At 51.5% G+C, this 24,865-nt stretch overlaps 1 protein-coding gene across 4 annotated transcripts in view; it reads right to left on the reverse strand.

The window, feature by feature from the left end:
* Positions 1-24,865, reverse strand: part of STARD13 (StAR related lipid transfer domain containing 13) — a 178,365-nt gene that overhangs the window by 40,955 nt on the left and 112,545 nt on the right. For 3 of the 4 annotated variants that reach the window (XM_054586543.1, XM_054586544.1, XM_054586542.1), the window contains exons 2-3: positions 8,578-8,649; positions 6,131-6,212 (exon numbers count right to left, since the gene is read on the reverse strand). In XM_054586543.1, the coding sequence (XP_054442518.1) occupies positions 6,131-6,212; positions 8,578-8,649 (154 nt within the window). Of the gene's footprint in view, positions 1-6,130; positions 6,213-8,577; positions 8,650-24,865 lie in introns of those variants that run through there. The other variant, XM_054586546.1, reaches the window with a different exon arrangement.

Consider the following 24,865-nt stretch of genomic DNA (forward strand, 5'->3'; position numbering starts at 1 on the left):
CAGCAGGGGAGTGGGTTGGTTGCCACCAACGCTTAAGAGGAGGTGACAGAAGGCCTGAGCCAGGCCTCCGGCTCCAGCACTCGGCGCGGGCAGCTCCGCAGACGCCCGCGTGGGGCGGCTGAGAAGCACGTGGACTCCGAGGAAGTGGGGGCACATTGTGGGTACGGGGGCTCCTTTAAGAAGCTGAGCTAAGAATACTGGAGATTTAGGATAGTATGAGGCAAAAAGGAATAATTTACTACCGCTTAATATTCTTTAACATGTAGAAGCAATAAATAATGATAATAAAACAACCTGGGAACCGACAGGTTATTTTCTTCCAGGTTCCAGCACCACCAAAGAAACATTTATTGAATTCTGGCTGGTGCCAGCCGCAGGGCACCCCACCCTTGGGATGCGTCCCGAGTGAGGTGCAGTCCCTGCCACTGAGGACAGAGACACGGGTGCCAAGCCCCGGCGCGGCGGCCAGCCACAGCCTGAGGGAGGCGGTGGCGCTGGGGCACAGGGGAGCGGGGACGGCCGGGGACCAGGACCCAGGGCTCGGAGGAAGGCGGGACCCCGGGGCCACAGAAGGAGGAGCAACGGCCGGCAGCCTGTGTCGCGCTGGGCAGGCTGGGCGCTGGCGAGCACAGGGTGTGCCCAAGTCCGTCAGGGTGACCTGGAGGGCGGCCTGGGCCCCGGCTGTCACAGAGGCCTGGGGACACGGAAGGAACATCCTGCAGATGTGCTGGAAAGCAACGGCTCCCCACACTTTAGATTCTCATTTTACTCTTCAAAGGCCCGACTACAGGTTGCTCACGAGGCCTCCCCTGCTGACCCACACACAGGCCAGTTTCCTGTGATGGCTCTGATGTCCCTGCCAAGGGCCCGAGAGGACTAACAGGCAGGGCTTGAGTTCCTCGGGAGCCCGCGGTTCCAGGCCTCCCTGCTCGCCCCTTCCCCCCGCCCCCGCTCCTGCCAGGGGCCCCGTCTGTGTAGGGGCGTTCCGGGTGTGGCCCGAAAGAAGTTCAGAAGCAAAGTCACCGGGGACTGACGAGCGCATTGAAGCCGGGATCCAGTCCGGCTGTCGGGGAGCAGCAGGGCCTCCCCGGCGGGCGGGCGGGGCTCGGGGCCTGGGAAAGGTCTCCCCACTCCCCGAGTTTGCAAACAGCCTGCAGAGCAGGGCGGGCGGCCGCCGGACAGACAGCTCGGCCTGCGCTCGGGCAGGTGCGGCCTCCAAGAGTCCGCGGCCAGCCAACGGGCGGGGGGAGAGAATGTCCTCAGAGTCCACGCGTGGCAGTCACTGGGTCACTGCAGACCTGGCGAGGGCCACACCCCTGCTCTGCTCGTGCTCGGCCCCTCCCCGAGCCCTGCCCCACAAACGGCTGTCCCCAGGCACCCACGGGAGCGAGGGAGAAAAGCGATGACGCCGCGGAAGAGCTAGTGACGCAGAGAACGAAGGGTGAGCGTGTCCCGGGCAGGAAAGAGGATGTGTGCGTGCAACTGCGTGATTCGCATAAGGAAATGCATTTTTAATTGAGATAAAATTGACGTATAACGTTGTCTAAGTTTAAGGTGCAGAACATAATGATCTGACATGTGTAGACGTTGCAAAATGGTTACCCCCATAAGTCTAGTCAATTTCCATTGCTATAGAATCACCACCATTTTCTTGGGATGAGAATTTTTAAGATCTCTCTCAGCACCTTTCAAATGTGCAATGCAGTATTGTTACCTATTGTCACTGCGCTGTGCATTACGCCTACAGAAAATGATTTTAAACGTTACGTGCCCCAGCGGTCAAGGGGTCAAGCAAGAGGGGAGCCCTGCTGGCAAACCTCTGAAGGAGGACGGCACAGTGGCCCACGAGTGAACAAAAAATGTCCAGGTTGTCTTGGGCTCCTTCACATTGCACGGTTTCAGACCAATTTTAAATTCACACAGGTCTATATTAGAAAAGGCAAACGAGGCGTCCTTAGCTTTTCAATTCTTTGCAACAATTGCACCTAATCCAGATAATCTAGTGAGAACCAGTCCAAGTTGAAACAAGGGTCACAACCAGACATTATTGAGGGAAGTTCAGAAATGCCCAGAGGTGACTGAGGGTGCGGGGTGCTCTCTCTGCCGCACCGCGGCCCCGCCCCTGCCTGCCCCCTGGGCGTGGGCCCCCCCGCACCTCCCTCGCGGGCCCCTTCTCTTTCACTGGCTTAGCTGTCACTGCTGTCCCTGGATGACCTCACTCGTACTCAGGACCTTTGTACTGGGCTGGCTAAAAAGTCCCTATGGTTTTTTTTGCCATTAAATGAGATACATTTTTCATTTTCGCCAATAACTTTATTGATTTGGATATTTGGAGTATGTCAGCTGTCTCCCGCGTGGTAGAACATCGATTGTTCTCAATTAAGGTCTCGATGTGATCGTTATTAACTTTAGCTGGTCCACCCGACCGTGGAGCAACATCCAGCGAGAAACCTCCAGCACAAAGCTTCGCCAACCACTTTTGACATATTTGCTCAGTCACAGCGCCTTCTCCATACGCTGCACAAATACTTTGTTTCAGTTGCATTTTTACCTTTCTTGAAATACTAAAGCATCACATGCTGAAAATGTTGCGTATTTTCTTCCATCTTCAATATTAAAATGGCTGCACAAAAAGTCACCGCTCTTGATAACGTTTTTTAAATGCCCGCTGATAGGACAGCTGTCGCAATACCATCTAACGCAGTTGTTTCAAATGAAGTTAACGACAACTAAGTGCTGCTAGAGCCTCTCACGGGATGAGAGCAAACGAACTTCTGGGCCACCCCCCCGCTTGAGCACAACAATGGGCTCCCGCCTCTGTCCCCGGCTGACGCCCCGCTGAGCTCCAGACCCGCAGGCCCAGCTGCACCCTGGACGCCTCCGCGGGGCTCTGGCCCCTCAGGGACCTCGGCGCGTCTCGCCTGCCCCGGCCTGGACCCTGGCCAGACTCCACGCACCTCCCCCGACAGCTGTCCCCTGCCTCGGGGGAGGGTGCCTCCGCCACCCAGCTGCCCACGCCAGGAGGAGTCGGGTCACCCTTACTGCTGGACGACAAGGATGACAGTAATAGCAGCGCCTCTTCTGATTTTCATAGGTGGTTGTGAGACTTAACCGAGGTCGACGGAAGGAGCTTAGCACAGCACCGAGCGCACAGTAACCGCTCACGCAACGGCAGCCTTGCCTTCTAGTGTTTACCTGGCAACGCAAGGCATTTTTAAAAAAATTGCTAATGTTTTAAATAATGCAATACAAATGTCTAAAAACACATATTTATAGAAGTGAGGCCTGGCTGGTGTGACTCAGTGGATTGAGCACTGGCCTGCGAACCAAAGGGTCACCAGTTCGATTCCCAATCAAAGCACAGGCCTGGGTTGTGGGCCAGGTCCCTCGTGTGGGGCGCGCGAGAGGCAGCCACACATGGATGTTTCTCTCCCTCTCTTTCTCCCTCCCTTCCCCTCTCTATAAAAATAAATTCTTTAAAAAATATATATGTATAAGTGAATAACATCAAAAATACGAACTTCTCCTCTCAATCTACTGTCCTGTTTTGTAGTTTCTTGTGTATTCTTCCTGAAAGTTTAGGAATATACGTCATTTGGAGTAGCTGGGTAGAAGAGCTTACATAAGAGGCCACTTTAAATACAAAGATTTATGTTTTTCATACCCGCTTATGAATATACGTGAGATGCCCTGTGTTTGCGCTGGCCATGTCTGTCCCCCGAGCCTGCTCCCGCACTATACAGGTGACATTGGGCGAGGTTTAGGTGGGAAGTAGGGGAGGGGATGAAGGTAGCTTTTCTGCACATTAATTTGTTTTTTTTTTTTAAATGTTGCCCTGGCAGGGTGGCTCAGTTGGTAGGAACGTTGTCCCATATACCAAAAAAAAAAAGGTCGCAGGTTCAGTCCTTTGTTGGGGGGCATACAGGAGGCGACCAACTGATACTTCTCCCTCACGTAGGTATTTGCCCCCCCATCCCTCCCTTCCCCCCTCTTTAAAATCAATAAGCATGTCCTCAGGTGAGGATTAATAAATAAATAAATAAATAAAATCACTACTTATTGGCATTTGTACTTATTGACCGACAGAATTTTAAGGGCAGACGGGACTATGCTTATCATGTGAGCCCATATATTCTTCTCCCCATGGTTTGTCCAAGGCCTCCGTCCAGATCATGGCCATAGAGACATAGAAGGCATAACGCAATATAGAATACTGTACACCTTCTGTCATATTCTAACGAGAACCTACTTAAAATATATTGCCAACAGTCATTAATCCCACCGTTGTTGAATGTTATTTAATGCGTTGAAATCAATTATGCATCTTTGTGTGTCGAGGTAAACTACCAATGCAATATTTGCCACCCCTGTGTCCTGGCTCCCTACCCCACCCCATACGAAAATCATTGTCACTAATGACCCTTTCAAACGTCAAGGGCACTGACAGACGCACCGGGTAACCCTAATCCATCCCCGGCCCCCACTACCCAGCGCGGAAGAGAGCGGAAACCCTTGGTCTGCACGCGCTATGATTAACGAGCGCTCACTGAAAGCGTAGGTGCGCCGCGGCCGACTGGCCGGCTCCGGGGGAGAGACTGAGAGGCCGCCTCGGGCGTCAGGCCCACAGCGATCTGTGCGGCTCCGAAAACCAAAATGCCAACAGGCCTTATTGCTTTCTCCTTAAAAGTCTCATTCTGGACCTTTGATTTGCTGCAATTTACCTTCAAGGTGACGAACTGTGCAAGTGATTTTGACCCCCTGGATGTTCCTACATTCAGAAATAGTTCCAGTTTCAATCATCTTGCTAGGAACTCAGATTTGCAATTAAGTTTTTATTACTCAGGGGGCAAAACATCTTTCAATTAAAAACTCAACCTGGAACTTCCAAACAGAATTGTAACTGTGCTTGTTAAAATAACAGAAACTGTAGGTGCTGTTCGGACTTGCAGTAACACACAGTCACAGAGCACCTACTATGTGCCAGGGCTGCCTGAGGTGGCGCAGCCACGGGGAGGCGCGGTCGCCACCCCGGGGCCCGGCCTGCCGCAAAGGCCGCTGACCGGCCTCGCTTCCGAGAACTGGAAGCGAGAGCCGCCCGTCTACAGAGTCCAGGCCAGATGCAGGTCCTCCCTGCCATCCACGTCCTCGGGGCGTATATTTCCAAGCCAAACAAACAGGCAGCACTGTTCAACGACTCTCCCAGGCCAAACTGGGACCCAGGACATTGTCTGTGTCCACTGGTGAGAAGCTCCAGAAAGTCGCAGGGGAGGAAAACCCCTGCAGGTAGCACTTCCAGGAGACCTTTCGCTCCCCAGCCCTTCACCCATCTTGTCTTCCTTTGTCTACCTGGCAGAGGCCACCTGCCTCTGGCTACGGCCCCTTCACGATTCCGCCTTAGCTCGGCATTTCAAACGTGCACGGACAGGTGCTGCCCACGGAGCTTGAACAGAAAGCCTGAGACCAGCTCTGTCACTGTGCGCGCGCGCGAGAGAGAAGGTGGATGGAATCGCGGTGCCTGGCGGCTCTGCCACGTGAGTGCCTGACTCGCTGCACATCGGTTCCCAGGTTGAAAAGCACCGTCATTCCCCTCCGCCTGCAGGCCCCCCCCCTTCCCTGCTTCCCACTCTCTGCCATGAGGGAACCCTGTGTCTTGGCAGGACTCCCACGCAGGGAAAGAGACCCCCCACGGGCTCTGCTCAGCCCAGCTCCCTCCGCCCCTGCCTCTGTCCCTGGCCCCTCCTGCGGCCCGTCCCGCTGTGACTTCGCCTTTGGCCTCTGTCTCACCCGCTGCTCCTGGGCCCTGAGAACCCCAGCTCGCGCACCTCCAGCCAAATGTCCTCCTTCCTGATATTTTTGGAGAGAGAGCTGCCACAGGAATGGTTCCAATGATAACAACTCTCACTTTCTCTTTGCTTTTCCAATCTATTTTCTGAAGCCTCCTCCTAAGATCTAAGCTCCATGAAACCAGGTCTGATCGTGCTCACTGCAGTACAGACTGAGAACAGGGACTCGTGCTGTGCACATAGTAGGCACTCAGTGAATACGTAACCGAACTACTGAACTCGCCCCTCCACACAGTGCTGCCCATTGGAGACAATTGAAACAAACAGGAACACGCCGCATGACTTACCTGTAAAGGGGTTCTACAAGGTCCTTTTCAAGAAAATCATGATCATTTTTAACAGCCAAAATGTTGATGGGAAACTGTGAATCTGGAAGAGATAAAGAGGGAGACAAGGGGTTTAGGAGCCTCGTTTAACCTGGGTGACCTGTCCTTAGGCCCCCCTTTGGGTACACACGCATGATCTTGGCGGGGAGCGTGTTGGCACCGTTTAAGATGGCAAGCGGTTTTATATTTATCACCATGAAGGCTTTGAAGGGTACAAAGGGAGAATGAAATATGAGAATTACCTTGACCTTGGGTAGGACTGAATACTAAATACCTGCATTTTTATAGCTCATCATTATGAAGACATTTGTCTGCATGGAGAAGCACTTTCACACCTTGCCCTTTTACCTAAGGCTTCTCACTGCCATCCTGACCAGTTCATGAAATATTTAATTTGGCACACGTTTGTTGTGGGTTTTTTCCCCCCCTCTTTTGGAAAACAATTTCCAAAAATACCCACAGTTCGATGGCCTCAAATTTTTCTTCTGTAGCAAAATCTTGAATTGCTTTAGAGTATAAGCAAAATACTCAAACAACTGATTTTATCTGAAGAGACAGATTCCACCACCATGACCTCATCAGACCCACAGTCTGTTTGCGCAGGGGCTGGAGGCCAAGGGCAGCGCTCAGGACGCCATGCGCGTCGGAGGGACCTCGGTCGCAGGGCAGATCTGGAGGTCGCCAGGACGGAGGGGCGGTCAGACCTCCCGGACGACGCCGGCTCATTGCCACTACCCTCCACTCTTTCTCGCTCTCACTTCATCGTTTGCTCTGCTTCCACCTCGCCCGCCACAATGCATCTTAGGGGGTCTAAACCCTAGTGTGCGCTGGAAACAGAGACCGGCCCTTTTCTGGTGAAAAAAGCAACGTGAGTGAATCGGAGACGGTGCCAGGATGGAGGCTGCCATGCGCTGCTGGGCGGGGCCTGTGCGTGGGGGGAGGGGCAGGGACACCCAAGCCAGCCCTGGCTTTCGGTCCCAGCTCTTGACAAGGCGCTTGACCTCTTCTGGGCCTGTTTCTTCATCTGTGAAGTGGGGAGATGGTAACTGAAATGCTCTGCAGTGTTGTGAATATTAAATGGTGAGCCATGGAAAGTGCTTTGAACAGAGCCTGGCCCACTGTAAGTCCTACGCGGCGTCTGCTGTTATCCTTATCACATCTGTTCCGTGAATACGGCTTAAACACAGCCTGCCAGACGCCCTGCACGTAGGACGCATCTTTACTTCTTGGGCATTTATGGACACTTCATGTTTGAATCACACAGTATTTTGAGTTTACAAAGAGGGTGCACGTTCTAGTAGAGAACATACTGCATTAAAAGCTCAAGAGACCGTATTTTTAGCTCTGACTCTTCCACCTTTTAATCTTGGAAACGTCTCTTGCTCTCTCTGGGCCTCTCTTTCCTAATCAGAGAATTGGGAGTGGCGTGGGCTGCGGTGGCGTGAGGGCTGCTTAGACCAAAATGATAAGGCCCTTTCTTGCCTAAAAGGCTACGATTCTATGAAAGCTTTTTCAGAGGTTCTAGACTTCAAAGCACACTCAGAGGTAAGCTCTCCTTTATCTTCACAGAATTTAAGCAAGAGAAGCAGAAGAAGCGAGTTTTGTTTTGTTTTGCTTTTTAAACTCGAAAACAGCTTCTAGGTGAGTGGCTGCGATCCACTGTGAGTCCAGGTTAGTTCCGTTGGTCCTTCCTGCCCTGCCCTACCTAAGTGCTTTGCCGCCAGGAGGAGTGGCTGCTATTGTCTCCACCGGCCTGCAGTGAACCGCGGAATGAACACCTTTAGAAGTCAATCCTCCTCTGATTATTCTTGGGATCCTGACCAGGGACTCTCCGAGAAGTCGTCAGAAGTCTTGGTTACAGTGAAGGGATAAGTAAGATAGAGGGAGTACTTTTATTAACGGTCAGCGAAAACATCAACGAAAGGAGGTATTACACTAGCAATCAAAGCACCTTACTTAAACCGCCTTCACATCTGACCAAAATGATGTCTTAAAAAGTACCTATAGACTAAGCAGCGCTGAAGATAAGTCTCAAGACGATCAGTTTTGTTATTTCTAGGAAATTTACCAACAACGAATTTATTGTGCTCGCAAGAAAACTGAGAGCGGTGAAGAACAAGGTCGGGGTGGGGGGCGGTTCGTGCAGGGGCTGCTGGTGGCAGAGCTGCTGGGAGGGACAGAGCCGGGGTCGGTGGCCAGGAGCTGAGGCCAGAGGGGGCAGCGCTTGGCCAAGGCTCCGTTTTAAATGGGCATCGGTGTGAGCCCTGGCCACTGCGAAGCTGAGGGAAAGAGACAATTTAAAAACAAACAAAGGCAAGAGAAGGCTCGGAAGTGAAAACACAGCCCGGCAAACACGCGGTGTACTCTTCGGTCGCTCTCTTCAGGAGGAGCCAGCACACCCGACCTACCCTCGTACAGCTGGGCGTACTGCGGGAACCCGGCAGCCCGGAGCCAGTTGCATGCCTCCTTGGCCTCGATTTCTGAAAGACACAAGAAGGGGAGAGGGTGAGTCCCAGGGCCACGCACTAGCGCTCTGCCTTCTTGGTCCCGGGGACACTACGGAAGCGCCGCGCAGGCTGCTACAGAGCAGCTCGACCCCAGGCAAGCGTGCGGAAGCGGGCCTCCGGGAAGCGGGTGTGAATGAGCGCGCAGCGCCCAGGCACTTCGTGTGCGTCTATGAAGACTACCTGTAATGTCGATCCATACGTATCTGGATAATGACAAAACCACAGATCACAGAACCCAAAGGCTGAGTGTCAGGCAGGGAAAAAGCCTTCATTGATACACCGGGGAGTAGAGGACTAGGGAGGAAGAAATCGTTCCTTAGGATCCTTTTCTTAAACCAATTTTTTTCGCTTTCGAAGACAAGGCCAAGAATATTGATGAACATTCCTTTATTCTTTTACTCTTGGGATACGGAAAGAAAGAATACAACGCTAGGAAAATGTATTTCCTATAGAAAGGCATCACAGAAATCCAGTGTATTATTATTTCTTTAATCTTCCAATGGCTTTAATTCCCGGCACCTTAAAACAAGACGTCCCTCCACTCAGTGCATGAGAATGGCTCCGGCCACAGAGGGCCGCTTCTCAGGAGGTGGCACACGAGTTTGAGGGGCTGCAGCACCCCTGGGGGACCCCCTTCTGGGAGGACGTTCCCCCAGCACACGGGCCGCCTGCCTGGGGGAGCTGTGGCGGAGACGGGAAGGGCCTCCGCGATGTGAAGCCTGCACCACGTCCCAGCCACGCCGCCGGTAGACGAATACAAATGCAAGAGCAAAGAGGCTCGTCTGTCCGAAGTCCACTTTCTCCTGGCGAGATGAAACAGCTATTATGACAGGTGTTTCCTGTGCTGTTCCCTTTCCCCACAGCCAAAGCCAAAGTGTGCGGGGAGTGGGGGTGGGGGGACACCGCCCCAAAGCGAGCGCGCGCCGCCCGCCCGTCAGCGGTAGGGCTGAGCCCGCGCGTCCACGGGAAAGCTCGTTGCCTGCGCAGGGTCCCGTTCCACGTGACGAGCTCTCTCTCCGCTCTGTCCTAGAAAAACCAGCCGACGGCCCGAGCTTGCACAGGCCCCAAAGGGAGGAGCGAGCACCTAGTTCCTGGCCCACTGATCTGGCTGGACGCGGACTGAGACTTGCCCTTCAGCGCGGGGAGACGGAGCCTGCGGGAGGCCTCTGTCGGGAAGCGCCTGCGTGGGTGGGCACCCCAGCCCACTGCCACTCCAGTGGCCGGCAGTTTCTAGACCCTGGGCGTTCTCTCTGACACGGTGGCTGCCGTCGCAGACGGACTGCGTTCATTCCTGATGTGTCCCCGTCGCTCAGACACGCCCGGGGACCTAGCGGGAAGCAGGCGCTGTGGGGAGCCTCTCTACCAGGCGCGGCCACAAGTTCAAGTCCGTCCACAGACCGGCACCCCACACCCCTTGGTCTAAAAAGGCCAAAGAACGTCGGTATCTTGAACCCATCGCTGTCTGGGGGCTGAAATCAAATGGTTGAAAAGGTGGATGTCACCTGGACATCCTTTTTTCAACTGGATGCTTGCTCTGTACCCAAACCAAAAAGCCCTCTTCACCCCTGTAGATCCAGAAGACGGCTTGGTGCTCAGCACAGTCTTCTGCCGCGTCTCTGATTCTCCTTGAGGGCCGGTTACTTGGTTTGACTCAGGTGCACATGCTCAGAACATGATGGGACTCCCGTCCGGAGACAGGCACAGCGGGGGTGGGGGGCTGTCTCCCTGGCTGCCCAGCAGGTGCACGGCCATGGGCATGAGAATCAAGTGGCTGTGGAAACAGACCAGGGCCTGCGGCGCCGTTAAAAGTGCTACCATGCTCCTTAATTATGCACGCTCAGGGGCAAAAATCGAGCACACACAGAAAGGCACAAGGGGAGGAAGAAGTCAGCTCCTGGCCCATTACTGACACCTGTTTCAATGCTGTACTTGTTGAAATGGTGATGTGGTAACATCTTTGGTGGACGATTTTTTTCACATAATAATACATTATGAATATTTCCCCGTATGATGATAATGTGGGCCAAAAAAAAAAAAACCCCAAAAAACAAAAACAGAAACCAAAAACCAAAAAGAAAAACCACAGGGTATTTACTCTGTTTTGCGATTGCTGCCTGTTTCCTAAATACTTGGTTTCTGAGCTCGGCCAATTGTGTTTCACTGCTGCGAGGTTGTACCATCCAAGCCAAAGGAGACAGACCAGGAGGGCCACACCAACAGAGACGGATTGTGGGGGCAGCTGGGAGCCAACCTGACTTAAAAGAGGTTGACACGCTGTTCCCTGAAAGGAATGTCCCGCGGCGGTGTCGGCAGCAGGCGGCGGACCCGGCTCGGGCAGGTAAGGAGTCACGTGGAGCACAGCGAGCTGGCTGCAGGGTTGCCGGCCTTGGCTCAGACTTCAGGCTCGTTGGATTGTTAAACTGGTGTTTCTAGAATGCTCGGGAACAGTGTGTCCTCCCAGCCAAGCACTTGAAGTACATTTTGGTTTCCACGAATCTGAGCATAGCCAATAGTTTTTTTCATAGCTAACCCAAAGGAATACTATTCTTTCAAAATGACCACAAATTTAAATTTGGGCCCATATTAAACTTTACCATCATCAGAAAGCTAGCTGGCTGGAAGGAACCTGGTCTCCTGTGGATAGTTTATAAAATGATTATATACGGGCATATAGTGATATTGTTCTTACGAATCTGGAATGTCAGCGGACAAGCTGGCTCCCATGGAAGTTCGTCTTCTTTCTTAGAGACTCATTAGAAGGACCCAGGAGAAGCCGGGGAGAAAAGACACCAGGATCTCCCTGTGACTTAGGCAAGCTGGCTGGGGCACGGCATTTTGTTTTTCATTTAAAGTGGTGAAGGAGGCGGGCACCCTGTTTCTGAAAGATGGTGGGAGACTCTGCCACCACAAGGTGCCTGCCGTGAGCGCGATCACCGCTCTCAAAGCCTGCCGCTGGCATTAGCGGCTCCATGGGCTCACGGCGGCCAGCTCAGGGCGGGTCCTGTTGGCTGAGTTAACTTCCTTACTCACGCACTACGTAGGACCAACGACTCCTTTGTCCTCAGGTGAATTTCTCCTGTGAGGCCCTAGGTAGCGAGGGCATATTCACTGGGCCGGCCACAGGCCGGTTTTGTTACAGTCAATGCCGGAGTATCTGCCTTGTCCATATGCGAATGGGAACGATGGACGTCAGACGGACCCAGAGACCACCTCCTGGGGGGCTCCCTAACCTTAATCACAAGTGCAGGATGCAAGGTCCCGTTTCGATCTCGGCCCCAGGTCACAGCAGCAGGCTCCATCGCTTCACACTCTCAGAATGACATGAGGGTTTAGTGCTACGTAGGAAGGTCTGAATAAGTCTTAAATGTAGACCAAATATATGTATTTTTTCTAATGTGTATAACATTTTCCTTCCATGGCATTTTAAGTTACTAACAGAAGTCAAAATACAGGTTATTTAGAATAAATTTAAGATTATTAACCACTGAATATTCATCAGTGGAAAGCTAATAAACGCTCATTTCAGCTCCCCAGAACTTATTCCGCTCCTTGATGCGCAGCAGAATAGCTTGCTGTCAGCTGATATATAACTGCAGGAGAAAGAAATCTGGGACATGGATATATTCCTGAGACGCTGAATTGCACCCCATTTACACAGAGATTCATGGCTGTGTTTATGTGTATTTCTTTCGGGAAAACATGAATCACGGACGTGCTGAGACATACTATTCCATCACCCACCAATTCTTAACACCAGCGTTTTTTCCCCAGGACTTGCAGTCTCTCCTGCAAGCTGGATTCATAGCAAATCCAGCCACTTAAAAATCATTTCTGTTATTGCAAAAGAGGTCCATGCAAATTTTATACCTAAGTGGTAGGTCTATTCCTAGTCTCTCGAGGGTGGTTTTAAATCACTCTTTTCAGTGTGGTTCAGAAAATCACATCCAAAGATGATAGAGTGTTTACACAGTAAAAAGTAATTTTCTCAACTGCACTAAAGAGGTGCTTTATGTAAAATTTAGTATTTATATAAATAGTAAAACGTGCTTTTTATGTTGTGTAACATCCATTTAATACTTATTGATTATCAAGTTGTTTAATTATGAAATTTATAACAAAAACATATACACACAAACACACGTGTCCTTCCTTCCATGTTCCCCGCCAGTCCCTGCCCTTCCCAGCGGCCACGTAACCCGCAGGCGTCCTCCAGGCGGGAGGCGCTCGCGTCCCACCCCGCGGCCGCATCGCTCGGCCGGACGCCGCTTGGGCCCGCGCGCCGAGAGCGGAAGGGACGCCTGCTGGTCTCCGGCAAAGCGCGGCAGGGGCGTCCGCTGGCCCTGCCCGCTCTCCTGCGCCCTCTCTCTCCCGCGAGGCCTCAGACACAGGCTGTCCCCTCGGCCTGGCCCCCAGGAGGACGGCTTCGGGGTGGGGCGGGGGGTCACCCCAGAGCCGCTGCCGACAGGCGATGCGAGCAAGGTTTTATGCCACCGCCACGTGGAGGACCATTTGTGACAGTGGCGTAACCTGGCCCCAGCTCACTTAGCACAGCTTCCAGCCGTGCGCCGCTCAGAGGGAACACACGGGGGACTCGGGGGCTTGGTTCCAACGTGAAACCGCGGCTGAACCCCCATCGGCGTGTCACAGGCGTGAACACGGTGCCTCGCCGTAGTCATTTCCGCTGGGAATAATGCTCCCCGCGTGGGCTCTGTGGCTGTGAAAAGGGTAAACCGCCGTCCCTGCTCACCGCTCCTCCGCCCCGCACGCGTGAGTGGGGGCACACGCCACGGGCACGCACAGCGCCTGCAGAAAGGCAGGTGGTCCGCGGCAGCTGGACAAGACATTCTACACGCGCCCGCGTGTGCGCACACACACACTATCCTTAGGGCCCCTGTCCCTAATAATATAAAAAAATATAAAGGCACACCCCACAACCAATCTCAGAGACAAAGCAAGCAGAGAACGCGTCCCCTGCGAGGCGCACAGTCTCCGCCGAGACTGCCCTGAGGCAGGTTTGCTGGAGGCAGAGCAGCCCTTCCTTCACCTCTTCCGCTCCGGCGGCGGGCCCCCGGGCACGCGTGGGGCTTCTCAGGGAGGACACGGGCACACGGACACCCCACGTTTTGAGGGTGGGGAGCCACTGCTGACCACTCAATCCCAAGAGAACCTCTGGGTGGGGACACCTAAGTGACTAAAACGCAAGGCAGGGGACGCGAGGGCTGACTCAGAGGCCGGGGGGGGCGGGGGCGGGGAGGGCCATGGCGGGCGGGCACTGACCCAAGTGCCGCCAGCTCGACCGGCCACGGCAGCGGAGCCTTGAATTCCCTGTCTTGGGACAGGAGCCTCAGGCTCTGGAGACAGTCTCCCTCTCACTCAGCTCCCTGGCTCCCCTTGGGAAGCGGGAGAACAACCGTTCCAGAGAGCTGGCTTCCACTTGGCTTCTTGGCCAGGCTCCCACTTCCACAGGTCGGCCGACCTGCCAGTACCCGCTGGGTCCATGCCTGCCCCCCCTCTCTCATGCCAGTGACTTCTTGCCAGAGGAAGGCAGCTGGTTTAGACCCCCCACCGCAGGAGTCAGCTTTCTTGGCTTTGGACGGGTGCTCTCCTATCCGTTGCTTTAAGAGCTTTGTTTTTTTAAATGTTAAAATTATGCATGTCTTTAAGGAATCAAACCCCTTCTATATACACTCCCAGCCATATTGGAAAGTCTGTACTTGTAAAGGCTTATCTGCTATTTTGGTTGCTTAGCCCAACTCTTGCAGCTCCGGGTACTCCAATGACACCAGAAGTTTCCAGATATGTGCTGTGCCGGCCTCAAAAGAAGCTCAGGATCTGTCAGCACGAAACGACTCCAAGAATCCTCTTCCAGTCTCTCCCTCCTTGTGGGGCTGGCCTGGCAAGACACCGCACCAAAGTTTCGGCTCCCAGCGCAAGGCTCTGTGCGTTGAGCCTCTCAGCAACTGCGCTCCCTGGATCGATCAGAACTAGCATTTGCTTAATTCAATCCCCAGGAAAGAGAAGCACAACTCAAGTATAATTTTATTATCTGACATCAGTCAAAACTTGATAGTGTATATTACATGTCTGTGCTTTATGCCTTTAAATATTTACTGGGAGCAAGTATGTACCAGCGATTCTTTGATGTGTCTTTGCCAGTTTTCTGGAAGCTTCTTACCAGCCTGCCATGGCGCTGCTTCTGCGAATGATTTTCTAAACATACGTCGATCACCCCACATCCAAGGAATGAAGTTTTTATTTAGGTTTTCAGTTATTGTTTCATTTTTATCCATGTTCTTCAAGGCCAAAGACTGCTGAGCTCAAAGGTTAGCCCTCTAAATATTGAGATTGTTATTTAGCAATCCATTAATAGACAGTGGCATTACATGGCCCTTTTAGAAAACAATGAAAAATGAGTTCAGGTGGTTGAAATAGCTTTGCCTGATTTGGGGTGGGAAGAGAGTAAGCTCCCAACTGAAGAGGTGAGAAACTGAACTGGCATGTTGACGCCCCCTTCCTCATCAGACACAGTGATAGCCAGCGATTTGTGTTACGCTATGACCTAACCACGTGGCGCACTGATATTAAAGTCATCAGAGTTTCCCATAAATGTGCCCCAAATGTACTCAAATAGGTTTTCAAAAGCCATACGAGCTATAAAAAATGTTTAAACATTTAAAACACCAAAGTTTAAAACCTCGGAAGAGTTCGATTTATATAGTAGTAACTTCTCATTTTAAAGAATTCTTTCAATCGTCGTAACTATTGTCCAAGAATCTCAGAGGCACCTCTTGACGCGCTGAGGGGGCACAGCACGCGGCCCCCCCGCCGCTTCTCCCCGGAGCCCAGCCGCTCCACCTGCGGCAGGGTGAACGCAGCCCCCGGCCGGCTTCGGACCCACACCGAGTTTACTATCGCAGTCACAGGGAAGTCTAGACTAACACGCTGGCCCGAATTCTCCCTGTATTCAGGTGTAAAAGAATCACGGCTCCTAAAACAGACTTAAATGAGACATACGCGTGACAACATTGCCTCTTCAATGGAACGTAAACCTATAGCCTCGAAACGCCCACAGAGGCACACGAACCGGGGCTGAAGCACCGTGAAAAGGAAAGAACTAACCGACTGCGCAAGTGTAAGGGTGTGACGAGGACCCTTGGATTACTCGAGTACCAGCAGACTGGCACCGTGGAAGGTCACTGGCGATGCTAGTGACAGACAACACGGGCCCCGGCGCGCCCCGCTGGCCACTGCGCGCCCCGCTGGCCACTGCGCCTGGGGAGAACCAGCTGGACGGCAGGCCGCGCACCGGGCGCGCGGGGCTTGAGCCGCATCCCAGGAAGGCAGCCAGAGAGAGGAGAGGCCTCAAGTCAAGAGAGCATGTTTATTTATTTTTAACAGTTAAAAAAAAATTCAACTTTCTGCTACTATATAGAAAGGAAGAAAGAAAAAAGGAGGAAGAAAGAGAAGTATTTGCTATAATTCTTCCACGTAGCAATTGACATATTGGCATAGTCTCTAATTCTTTTTTTTAAAAAATAAAGTTGTGTGTGTATCTAGGCTAAATATATTATTTTATATAATCTTTAAAAAAAATTGTAATCTGATTTTTCACTTGACAGTGCAGTTTGAACCTCTTTCCATGCCACCAGATGTCCTTCTCAAACATTCTAGGTGGCTGAATAACATTCTCATTGCCATGACTTTAAAAAACATCTATAAAAAAATCAATTCAGGCTCCCATAATGATGGGCTAAAAATAATAAACCCAGCTCTCTGGAGGCTTTCACTCTAAATAAAGGATTTCTCCAGAACATGCATCCAGGCGCTTGGATTTTGGGGAGTGCTTCTGGGTTGACATTTCTCATGTTATTTTACATTCTGGATTAAGACACATCTCATATGGTTCTAATTTATATTCTCAGCAGACTTCAAAAAGGAAATTCCAAGTGGAAGTTTATTCATACACCAGAACTATGTTTAAATGATGCTACAGGGATGTCTTAAACTAACACAAGTCAGGAAGTTCAAAGTTAGGGGTGGGCTCTGGACCATGTTCCCACCTCTTCCTCCTCCTTGGTATTTGGAGAGAGGAGATTTTAGGCAGCAGCTGTTCTGCTTGTCTTTGACCTCCTGCACACACACAGAGATAATTTAAAAGATGTGTTTCAAAACTTTATGTAATAAACTGGTATTTTCTGAAGGGCGTTGCTGCAGTTTCAAGGTTACTCTTAAAAAACAAAACAAAACAAATAAACTAGTCCAACTAAAGAAAGACTCCTCATCTTGTTTTAATAACTAAATGGCTATTTGGAGTTTATGTGACTCCTCAAATCCTTTAAATAATCAAAAGCAAAATGTGGCCCAAATTTATACAACTAGCAAATTCACCAAGAATGCATCTCTTTGAAACAAAAGTTTTATTTTTGTGCAGGGTTAATGTTATTGCTTTAAAACAACGTCTAAATGAAGATATTAATATGGTCTAATTTAATTTTGCTCAGAACTAATGGCATATCTATTACTTAAATAAAACTCAAGTTTCTCCTCTTGTTGAATGCTGATACCTAGTTTTATGAATTAACTTTTTAAGAAGAGTCTGTTTGTTTGGAAGATGTTCCTGTATTTGAGGATATAAGCAGGTTCACGGGACAGGACAAAAACACTCCACAGAGCTTACGGAAGCAAGGACAGGGCCAGTCCTGGCTTTGCCTGCACTCCCTTCAAAACCTTGCATAAGTTAACCTCAGCCAGCCTCAGTTTCCTTATCTATAAAATGGGAATGAACAACAGTGCCTACCTCAGAGCGTTGCTATAAGGCAAAGACTAGTTATCGCCTGCGAAGTGGTTAGCCAGGTACCTGGGGCACAGTGTTTGCTGCTGTTACCGCAGCGGAGGGGAGGGGCCTATTGTTATTCCCTATAATCGAAAGGGGTGGTTCTGATGGCCTCCGATTCTCTCCCCGCAGCCCTCCTTCATTTGACCTTCAGAAACAGGAGGCACTTGTCTTACTGATTTATTCCACAGACACCTGCTGAGGGCCCACGATGCGCAAACCTGCTGTTGGGCACCGTGCGAGGATGCGTGGCTCTGGGCGGTGGGTCCGGCCCTGAAGGTCTCTAAGTCAACCAGGGCAGACGAAGACACATCCAGGCAGCCCTACAATCCAGGAAAGCAAAAGCCTCCTGGAGCAGGACACAGTCCTCCAGGGGTCAGAGCAAGACAAGCTTAGAAGGTGAACATGTGCTCCTCCTTACATGCGTGCTTACGCTCCCTCACGTGTGCCTGCGGGGACTCGGTGGGGCCAAGTGCAACCAACTCCTGCACCCCGGTTCCCCCATGACAGGAATCTAACAGGAGACCCATTTTTTTACATTCACAGGGGGCCCAACCTGCAGCCCAGGACGGCTAGGAATGCAGCCCAACACAAAATCATGAATTGACTTAAAACATTAGTTTTATTACTTTTATATTGTTTTATTACTTAGGCATGCATACTTTCTATACTAGTGGTCAAAAACTTGGCACCTGCTCAACGATTTTGAAAGATTATCAAAAGGGCCGCTGTGTAATTAGGGTTATTATGTAGAACTTTCTTACCTGTGGTGGCAGATATCAAGAAAATTATGCATCGACCTCTTTTTTGCTTATCAGTTTTCATTAGTATTTGTGTATTTAATGGGTGGCCCAAAACAACCCTTCTTCTTCCAGTGTGGCCCAGAGATGCCAAAAGGTTAGACACTCCTATTCTAGAAGATTTTGTTACAGTCTCTCTGTTAAATAATCCTGTGCTGCAGGAAGCCATGCCTCACACAATGCGATGCTATTGAAGAAGATACAATGAGAGTCCACAGTGAAATGTGACGCTGCAGAAAATGGCACCGGGTCCGCAGGTGTGACTTGTGGGTTGGGGGAGACCGCCCCGCGATGACAGTGTGCAGCGGGTTGCCAGCGAATAGGTAAAATATTAGCAACTGCATGCATGGTATGGGGGGGGGGGGGGTCTCAAGGGCAGGTGTGTTCACCGTAAGCAAACCCAGCGGAGCCCTGGGAAGAAGTCTGTCTCAGACACGTAGGCGTCATGAAGGGAAAAGCCTTCAGAAGGTTATTTTCCCATGTTAGGAAAAAAGACCTGAACAAATAAATAAATTGTGAGCATGAATATGGGCTTCCTGTGGAGTCATGAGTGGGAGAAGCTGAGATTCACGTCAAGCCCAAGTTCAGCGACATCAAGAGGTCAGGAGTCTCCCAGATAGAGCCCCTGCCGGGCCATCCCCACTGCGACACCCTAGGTGCGTATTCAGGGACTGGCTCTGTGCAGAGGCAAAGGGAGCGATTCAAATCCATATGCTTACAATGGCTGTAATGAACATTTCGTGGCAGCTCACATTATAGCTAATGCTGAACAGAAAATTTAGAGAACAGTCCTCTTTGAATATTTTGCCCCCAAAATAAGGAACAACAAATAACCTATCCACACACACAGACACACACACACACAGACACACAATTTATTTACTTGTTAAAAACAGATGAAATCTGTCTCACATTGGCTAAGGCAATTATGAACTAGTAATTCTTAACCTGGGGTTTTTGGGATAGAACTTGGAAGCCCGGATACTCTTTGCCTGCAAGTATTGTTCTGTAGGTGCTGTGTTCGCTGAGGACACAGAGCTTCATCGAATTCCCTGATGCTCTTGTTCTTCCTGGAAGGTACCGCATTTAGCCCAAGAAGGAGAAGCTTCAAAGAGGTTCCAGCCTTCCCGTGCCTTGTTCCCTGTGAGCAATTCACTTTTGATTTTGGAGCTTGGAGAGGGAAATGATTTCTGTCTCTGTCTCTGGCTCTCCCTCACACAAACACAAATGTGTCCAGGTGAACACCATTCTGTGAAGATATCATTGGGGCCCTCTTGAACTATGACTTCGCAGGAGCACATTACCAAGTGGGAAAAGAGACTGCATCTCTGCATGTCCAGGTCTCAGCCCGGAGCAAGTGAATGTTGACTGAAGAGTGAAGGACTCTATTAAGAGGAAAATACTGATAGTTTTAAATATTTATAGGCCAATCAACACCTAAACCATGTTTCAGATACTCAGGTCACTCCAAACTCCCAGAGCTGTTCTAAATATGGGAACATGCAGCCCTGGCTGGTGTGGCTTAGCGGATTGAGAGCTGGCCTGCAAACCAAAGGGTCACCGGTTCGATTCCCAGTCAGGGCACGTGCCTGGGGTGCAGGCCAGGTCCCCAGTTGGGGGTGTACAAGAGGCAACCACATAGGGATGTTTCTCTTTCCCTCTCTCTAAAAATAAATAAATAAAATCTTTTATAAAATATATGGGACCATGTGTTGTGAAAGTTTGCAAACTGTGAAGTCCTGTATGGAGATACAGTGACATTTTTCTAGCTGTGACTCTCCCTGGAAAGGCATGTCCCTAGACGCCCTGGGCAGCAGCATCTTTGCAGACGCTGCCGTGTTTTCTGAAGGGCAGGACGTTTGACGCGGTCCCGTCCCTGGCCCGGAGGATCATGGCAGCTGGCTCCAACTCCCTTTTCCTTCCCGCATGGAATCTTGGGAGTGCCAGGGGCACAGATCCCTATATAATCCGGTCTGGACAGATCAACGGTGAGGAAAGGTTTTCCTTTCTCTTACAAAGGAATCACTTTCCTTGATGGGGACATATTCATCCTCAAGAATAATCAGACATAGCCACAGAAAGAGAATACCACAGGACTTGCGAATGCATGGACCAAAATCGCAAGCAAGAAATACACTTCAGGGAGTTGTGAATGTGCACACACTGGCGGGTGCACACACTTGGAAACTGAAACCAAGTCTCACAAAGCAGTAATTACACTCTTTATATACGCAGTGCCATCTAACACATTTTCTGTTCTGTTCTCTTCTATTAAAATTGCTGAGTATACGCACTGACTTCAGGACCCCCTTGAAGGAACACTGTCTTACATGACGCTGCTGCATGAGAAGCGTCTGATGAACTAAGTGAAAAAATTGAACAGAGCTCTAAGAGTGTGCCAGCTGAGGGTCTTCCTTTCCTGTGATTACTTGCTTTTGGACCCAGAGGCCAGACTTAGATGAAGTGAGAGAAGTACAGTCAGGTGACTGTTGGCCAAGCTTAAGGTCACAGGCCAGAGGCGGAATCTCTGCTGAGCAACATCAAGTGCTGGCTTGATAACAAAGACCTTCCTAACTATACTTCCATAAAGTGGCAGGAAAGCTTCCGTTCCAAAGGGGATTTGTGCATTTTACTCAGCAACACAACCAACGTCTGGCAAAGATAACTTCAGAGGTACGGCCCCAACTTGATCACGCGCTCCCCTGCTGAAAATCCTTCCTCGACCCCAAATCACGCCAGAGTAAAACCGCAGCCTCTGAGAACCGTTCCCAACGCCTGAGCTCCTCAGGGCTCCGGGCCCGTCGGGCCACCTCTCACCCACTGCCCTTACGGCCTGGACGCCAGCGGGGTCAGGCAGCTCATGGTTCCCCAGGCCAGCCACCGCCTCCCCGAACCCGTCCTCTGCTCCCGGGAGGGACCGCCTCCCACTTCCTCAGACACACCGATCCCTGTTCTTCTGTCCCTATCTCTTTAATTCTCGGCTGCAGCCCTACCTTCTGGCGGGTGGAGCCCTTCCTGACCACCCAGCTCCTGTCCATCCCCCCTCCGCCGTCCATCCCCCCTCCGCCGGCACCTTCTGGGCGCCTCTCGCTCAGCACTTACCCTGACACCGGAATTTTCTCTTTACTCTGCCTTCCCGGGTCCTCCCAGGGGCACTGTCTTTGCCTATCCTGCCCCGGCGCCGGGCAGAGCACCCGAAAGGGGCTTGGCTAACATCTGTGTAGCAGACGGGGGCAGCGTCCAGCACCGAGGCTCTGAGAAACCCCAGGAAGGAGCGGGCCCGTGGAGAGGAACCTCGCGGCTCCCCGGGGACCCATGAGGCATCCGCGGGATTCTAAGCCTCCACGTTTGCTCTGCTCACTGTTTCCTTTCACGTCACAAGGCAGCACCCCGGATCTGCATCCCGGTCTCGAAGTCAAGTCCCAGGGAGAAAGGGCTGCTTTGGGGACAGGAAGGACCACAGGCTCCCTAATGCATCGAACCCCTGAACATCACTAAAATGCAAGGTGGGCGTGTCCTATAATTGCAGAGCTGGTCTGTAGCACACAGAGCTCTCTCTGCATAGAGAAAACACTCAAGAATTCTTTTAAGATTTTATTTATTTATTTTTAGAGAGAGCAAGGGAGGGAGAGAGAAAGGGAGAGAAACACCAATGTGTGGTTGCCTCCTGCGTGCCCCCTGCTGGGGACCTGGCCTGCCACCCAGGCAGGTGCCCCGACTGGGAATCGAACTGGGGACCCTTTGGTTCACAGGCAGGCACTCAGTCCCCTGAGCCACACCAGCCAGGGCAAGAGTTCTTTTTCATTTCAGTGCTTAATCTTTTATTTGACATTCCTGAATCTTCTCTTACATGCCCTTGAATTCACGAATATAATTTGAAAACGAAGATGGTGTTTCTAGGTACAAAAAGCACCTCAGAGAAGCACGCAGGTACCGGTGACACTGTGCTCGCAGCCCTCTAGATTGTATGCCTCTTCTCCCGCAGACAGTGGTTTCTCCTCACTGTCTAAACAGTGTATTATTAACTACACGCTCTACAACCACCTCACTTATTTCATCACACAATCATTGTATCAGAAAATGTACAGGATTTGAAGTTCATAATCCCCAAACAGCAACAACCACCAAAACTTCCTCTTTGGTTTACCAGGCTCTAGGTTTTAAAATTGTCTTTGGCATCATGGCTTCTCCTAGGAGACCTGGATGGCACTGAACTGCCCACAGGCTGGGCCAGAAACCTCCTGTGAATCGGCTTCAAGGATTTACAGCCGCCCTCCTCCGGCGTCCTATCGATACGGCTGGCTTCCTATCACGCTGTGACGACGGGTGGGGAGCGACGCGCGGCGGGGCTCCGAGCGCCGGTCTGGGGCCGCGGGGAAGTGTCCCGCTAATGCTGATGTCATTGTCGTTTTGTCGTTTCGGAAATTCCAGCCCCCGATCCCTCTCCCTTCTGGGTGACTTTTCTAACCTGGAATTCTCCCTCCCTCCTCGCCTTCCCTCGCCACCCACTCACCGATCCCTGGGGGAACCACGAGTCACTTCCTGCCATTAAACTTGCGGCTGACCTCGCCCTCCGGCGAGAGCCCTGGTGGGGGAGCCGAGGCAGGAAGCGCCGGGGGCGGGGCTGCCCGGGAGGCAGGCAGGGGGCGGGGCGGGGCGCGGGGCCACCTGCCCCGGAGGGCGAGGCTCGGCGCCGCGCAGCGCCCGCTGCCGCTTCTGCGGGAGCGGATTACCTGCCGCCACGGGGACGCCCCGGGGGGTGCATTATTTAGCAATTCATTCGCCTCCAGGATCCTGACTGCAACTTCCGAAAGAATGGAAAGTAAGAGAAATGAAAAGCAAATCCTTCCGTCTTCTATTTACGCCAAGTCTGACTGGGCGTATCTGAGACCCAACTAAAAATCAGGGTTGGATGGGCTTCCCTTTCACCGAGACTTGCCTTCTTCGCTGTCATTAATATTAATACACTGGAAGTAGCACACGAGTCTTAGCTTTCTAGGTCAATTTTTTTTTCTTTTTTAATTCTCAGCTGAGGATACGATTATTGATTTTAGAGAGAGGGGAAGGGGGCGACAGAGAGAGAAAAACGTCCGAGTGAGAGAGCCGCCCTCCATGGATCCCTTGCCTCCCACACACTCCCTAACAAGGGACTGAACCCGCAATCCAGGCCCGCGCCCTGACCGGGAATCGAACCCACAACCTTCTGATGCACAGGATGATGCTCCAACCACCTGAGCCACCAGCCAGGGCTCTAGGGCAGTTTTTAATAAAAGAATTTTTTTCCCCTCTGGAAAATTTTTTAAAGCGCCAATTTTAAAACAATATTGTGGCAGAGACAAGCTAGTATTTCACATGCACATGGGTGACTGACTGGCAGCCCCCGGCCACAGGGAGGCTATGAGACGGAGCTCTTCGCAAAGGCACGTGGGTAATGTGCCCCGTGGCCTAGCCCCCCCGCCCCCCACCCACCGGGCGTCCCAGGGCCCAGGGTTCGGGAAGCGGAGTCTGCGTCAGCCTGGATCTGGAGCGGGGTGTCTTGTCTCCATGTGAGTGCAAAAAGCACCCTTTTAGTCGGTGGGGATTCCAACACCTAGGGGCCAGGAATCTCTGCGCACTTGATGTTGACTCCCCGGCGGCCGCCCCGTGCCTGTGGGGGAGGAGGTGCGTGGCCAATGTTTACGGAATAAGGGAAGTCTAATGAGTTCTGATAGGAGTCGCAGCTTAAAGCCGAAACGCGCACGGAGAGGCGACGCTGAGAAAAATTTCCGGGGATGCTCCTACACACACACACACTCAACTTCCCTCTAAATATTATTTAAAAACTCTTGACTTTTATGTCCATTTTTGTTTTCATGGAAAGCATCCAACTTTCAATATGCACCACACTGATAGATTGTGAAAGAGTGTTTTCTTAAAGAATTCCATTTCTCTCCCCCACCCTCCCCCGAAAATAAACCTCATCTCAGTTGAATGAAGTTTTATTTCACTGCTCCTCCGTTTAGAGACTCCAACGCATTTAAAACACAGATCGGGGTGAGCCAGGCTTAAACGGTAGGTCTGTCGAGGCAACATGGCGGGGGGGTTCGCCTGCTCCGTGTTCTCTTCATAAATACACTTCTCGCCCCATCACACTAGCCTGTGAGTCCCTGAACGTGACAAATGGTAAGATGCTTTGCTTTAGTGACAAAGCCTTCCAATCCTTTATACAGCATTGCATTTCGGGCTACGCAGGCTTTCTAGGCTTGAGACCAGGACGCGGCCCGGGGCGCTTCCCTTGTGAATGGAGGGTCGCTGGGCCTGGGGACCGAGGCCCCTGCCAGGGCTGTGCTGCTCTTTGGTCATCTAAACATGTTTCTTTCTTTTCTTTTCATTATTTAAAAGGTAACCTGGGAAATCCCTTGATGCCTCATAAAAATCACGAGGAAGCGTTGGCGATCGAGGCCTTCTAAATTCCTCAGGGCGTCTGCAAGGGGTGATGGCGGCACAGTTAGGGTCGGGTCGTAATCTCCGAAAGGGGCTGTATCGTCTAACACCGGTGTTTAACAACTAGGTGGAA

The sequence above is a fragment of the Pteronotus mesoamericanus genome, unplaced genomic scaffold, assembly GCF_021234165.1.
Source record: "Pteronotus mesoamericanus isolate MK-2021 breed Mesoamerican mustached bat unplaced genomic scaffold, CSHL_Meso_final contig_94, whole genome shotgun sequence".
NCBI lineage: Eukaryota > Metazoa > Chordata > Mammalia > Chiroptera > Mormoopidae > Pteronotus > Pteronotus mesoamericanus.